Source organism: Nelumbo nucifera, chromosome 2, assembly GCF_055504915.1.
Source record: "Nelumbo nucifera cultivar China Antique chromosome 2, China Antique-T2T, whole genome shotgun sequence".
Taxonomy (NCBI): Eukaryota; Viridiplantae; Streptophyta; class Magnoliopsida; order Proteales; family Nelumbonaceae; genus Nelumbo; species Nelumbo nucifera.
In genome coordinates this window covers 12,766,694-12,769,380 of record NC_142650.1, presented here as the reverse complement: position 1 = coordinate 12,769,380, position 2,687 = coordinate 12,766,694, and the positions used below count along the sequence as shown (strand labels likewise).

General features: G+C 39.2%; 1 protein-coding gene across 1 annotated transcript; it reads right to left on the bottom strand.

Annotated features, from left to right (window-relative positions):
• Positions 1–982: 982 nt before the first annotated feature.
• Positions 983–2,312, bottom strand: LOC104597229 (LURP-one-like protein (DUF567)). Its single transcript, XM_010258673.3, has 3 exons — positions 1,956–2,312; positions 1,318–1,551; positions 983–1,248 (listed from the first exon to the last, which is right to left on the bottom strand). Exons 1-3 carry the CDS (start codon positions 2,220–2,222, stop codon positions 1,108–1,110), a joined length of 642 nt encoding a protein of 213 aa, XP_010256975.1. The 5' UTR covers positions 2,223–2,312; the 3' UTR covers positions 983–1,107.
• Between the last annotated feature and the right edge of the window lie 375 nt (positions 2,313–2,687).

The window sequence follows — 2,687 nt, the reverse complement described above, 5'->3', positions numbered from 1 at the left end:
AGTGCAAAGAGTTGCCCCACTCTACAACCACTCCCTAGTGTGTTGCTCCTGTATCAAACAACCATCATGTAAGAACATGACAGTATTACCATGTTCAACACTTAAATTTTTGTCAGGGATTCTTTTTTTTTGCATAAATATTTACATATATACAGTTGTATACATATTTACATATATACATTTTTAGAGTGGGTTCATTGACCAACCCAATCCTGACCCAGGCTTGAACCCAACCCGAATGTATCAAATTACAATACAGGCTGAGCTTGGGTTGAGAAGATTGGGCTTGACCACGGGCTCAGTCCGAACTCATGCCTTAAACCCAAATTTAAGATCGGGCTTGGATTGGCCGTTAACCCATTCAAACATGCCCAACTTGCACCCCTATTTGCAATTGAGCTATGTTGACAGCACCGCTTCATTGGATCGATTTTTGGGTTCATTTAAGCCTAATTTCGGCTTTCCAAGATTTCACCAAGCGGAGCTTCATGACTTCTTGGTCCTCTTGCTTCATACAATTCCAGAAGCTGCTAACCCTCTCAAATGGGCACTAGTTCAATAACACACACCCAAATGATTGAACCATGGCCCATCCATTACCTTTATATTTTTGTAATATTTTAATTTTTGAAAAATTTATGATGGTGATATCTCATGCTAACCCATTGGTCTAGGTGATTGAACCAATGAACCATTGATCTAGATGGAAAAGCAATTCAACCTCTGAGCCAGGTTTTATTAAACACCAAATATTTCTGACTCGTTCGGATCAGCCACCAGCACATGATCCCAACAACATCCCAACCGGCCATAGCAGGCGTACATTAAGAACAACTTTCCATAAATGTTCTCTATGTGCGGCTACAGTGGCATCAGTGCCATATCGGGATAGAATTGGGAGCCTGTTGTAGGTAGCAGATCCCTGCCAAACCCGGCCGGCCCATCAACATATTTTATATGATTACATGATTACATAATTACATCCAACCAAATAACATAACCGATACCATAAAAGTTTTATGAAGTATCTTGCACAAAACATATTATAACAAAGAAATTTACACTTATTACTAGGTTACGACGGAAGAGGAAATTCAATTTCTAGTATTAATCATCTTTATCCTGGTTGATCTCATCGAGAATCACGATCAGTGCGATGATAAAAGCGTGGTCGATATTGGGATACACAGTCACCATGAATGAGTCCTTTCCAAGTATCATACTCTGAATGCTGTGTTTCTTGTGCATCTGCAACACATTAACAATTAATAACTTTTCTAAAATCATCCATTTAGCAAACATTGGGATCTTTCTTACCTGAGCAATGACTGTTGAAGTGGAGGAATCTCCGGTGTAAATGTCGCATGATCTCTCCAACCAACTCCCCTTGATTTTGAAATCACATACATCCTCTTTCGTGTTGGTTGCTAAAAAGACATCTAACTCGGTCTTAAATTGGAGCATTGAAGACTTCTTAGCACTGAAGAGTAGATCTTCGGTGTCCGAGCTCTCTCCGCGGAAGACTTGCCATCTCTTATGTGCAGTTAATATCTAAAAAAAGAGTAAGTGCTAAATAAGCACATATCTATTCAATAGTAAAGAGGAAAGTTTGATTGTCTGAACATGAGCAATTCTAGGAGAGTAGAAAATGAAAAGAAGAAAAGTAAAATCAAGGAGAAGAGAGAAGGTCTGACACAATTAACGGAGCCTTGATTTAGTGACGGAAACATAGTTTTCTTCTGTTTATTTCCTTACCAAAAAAAAAACAAATATATTTTCTTAAAATTCAGTGCTGAATGTAAACCTTACATGCAGTCTGAAAAAGGAGAAAAAGAAAATAAGGATAGTTTATTTTTTCGGATCCTTTCAGATCTGGAGCTGCACATTTAACGCGAGAATTATGCTAATGAAGAAACTATAATAATAGATTTGTAATAAAATAATGAAAATCGGACCTTCTGTTGCAAGGAGACGATAGGATTTCCGGCGGCGTCGACCAGAACTCGCCGATCACGAAGGCTTAACAGCCCCCCCTTGACTTTGAAGATGATGTTCCCGTTAATGTCCGTAACGATAAAATTGCCGTCGGTGATGGTCATAACCTTTCGGACAATGGTCAGATCTACTAGGAATGGGGAACAAAACTGAAGACCGATAACGGAGACAGGGTTAGACAACGGAGGGTAGCTCGATCCGGTCGGCGGGAAGCTCGGCTGAGCCATTGCGGTGTCAAGTGTCAACTGATTGAGAGAGGGGAGAGTGGTGGCTCTTTGTTTAATGACTAAGAGCAAACAAAGGCATTGAGACTAATGCCTATCAAAGTATCCATAATTTTTTTAAGGGTAAATTAAGACCCTGTATTATGGGGTTTGTGACAAAGACGACCACCTTGGATTATGACGTGAGACAAAAATCCCCTTTGACCATTGAGTTAGATGACAGAGTGCATTAAATTAACAAAATATTCCATTATTTTTTTTTTTTATTTTTTTCCCTTTTTCTCTTAAAATCTACTTAACCTATTATTTTTCCTTTCTTCTCTTCTTTTCCCCCTCTCTCACCGTCTTCTCGCATTCTTTCTTTCTTCCAATTCTCCAAAATGAAAGAACGGAGGAAACCCATTATCACAGGCATGATTCCTACCTCTCTTGGGTTCCTCCCCAATCCAAGAGGTGTTTATCTCTTCA

Excerpts from the sequence above, each read along its gene's own strand:
- LOC104597229 (XM_010258673.3), bottom strand. The coding sequence starts at position 2,222 with ATGGCTCAGCCGAGCTTCCCGCCGACCGGATCGAGCTACCCTCCGTTG. Across the intron at positions 1,552-1,955 it reads TCGTCTCCTTGCAACAGAAG|ATATTAACTGCACATAAGAG; the intron begins GTCCGATTTTCA and ends CTCTTTTTTTAG. Across the intron at positions 1,249-1,317 it reads CTTCAACAGTCATTGCTCAG|ATGCACAAGAAACACAGCAT; the intron begins GTAAGAAAGATC and ends AATGTGTTGCAG.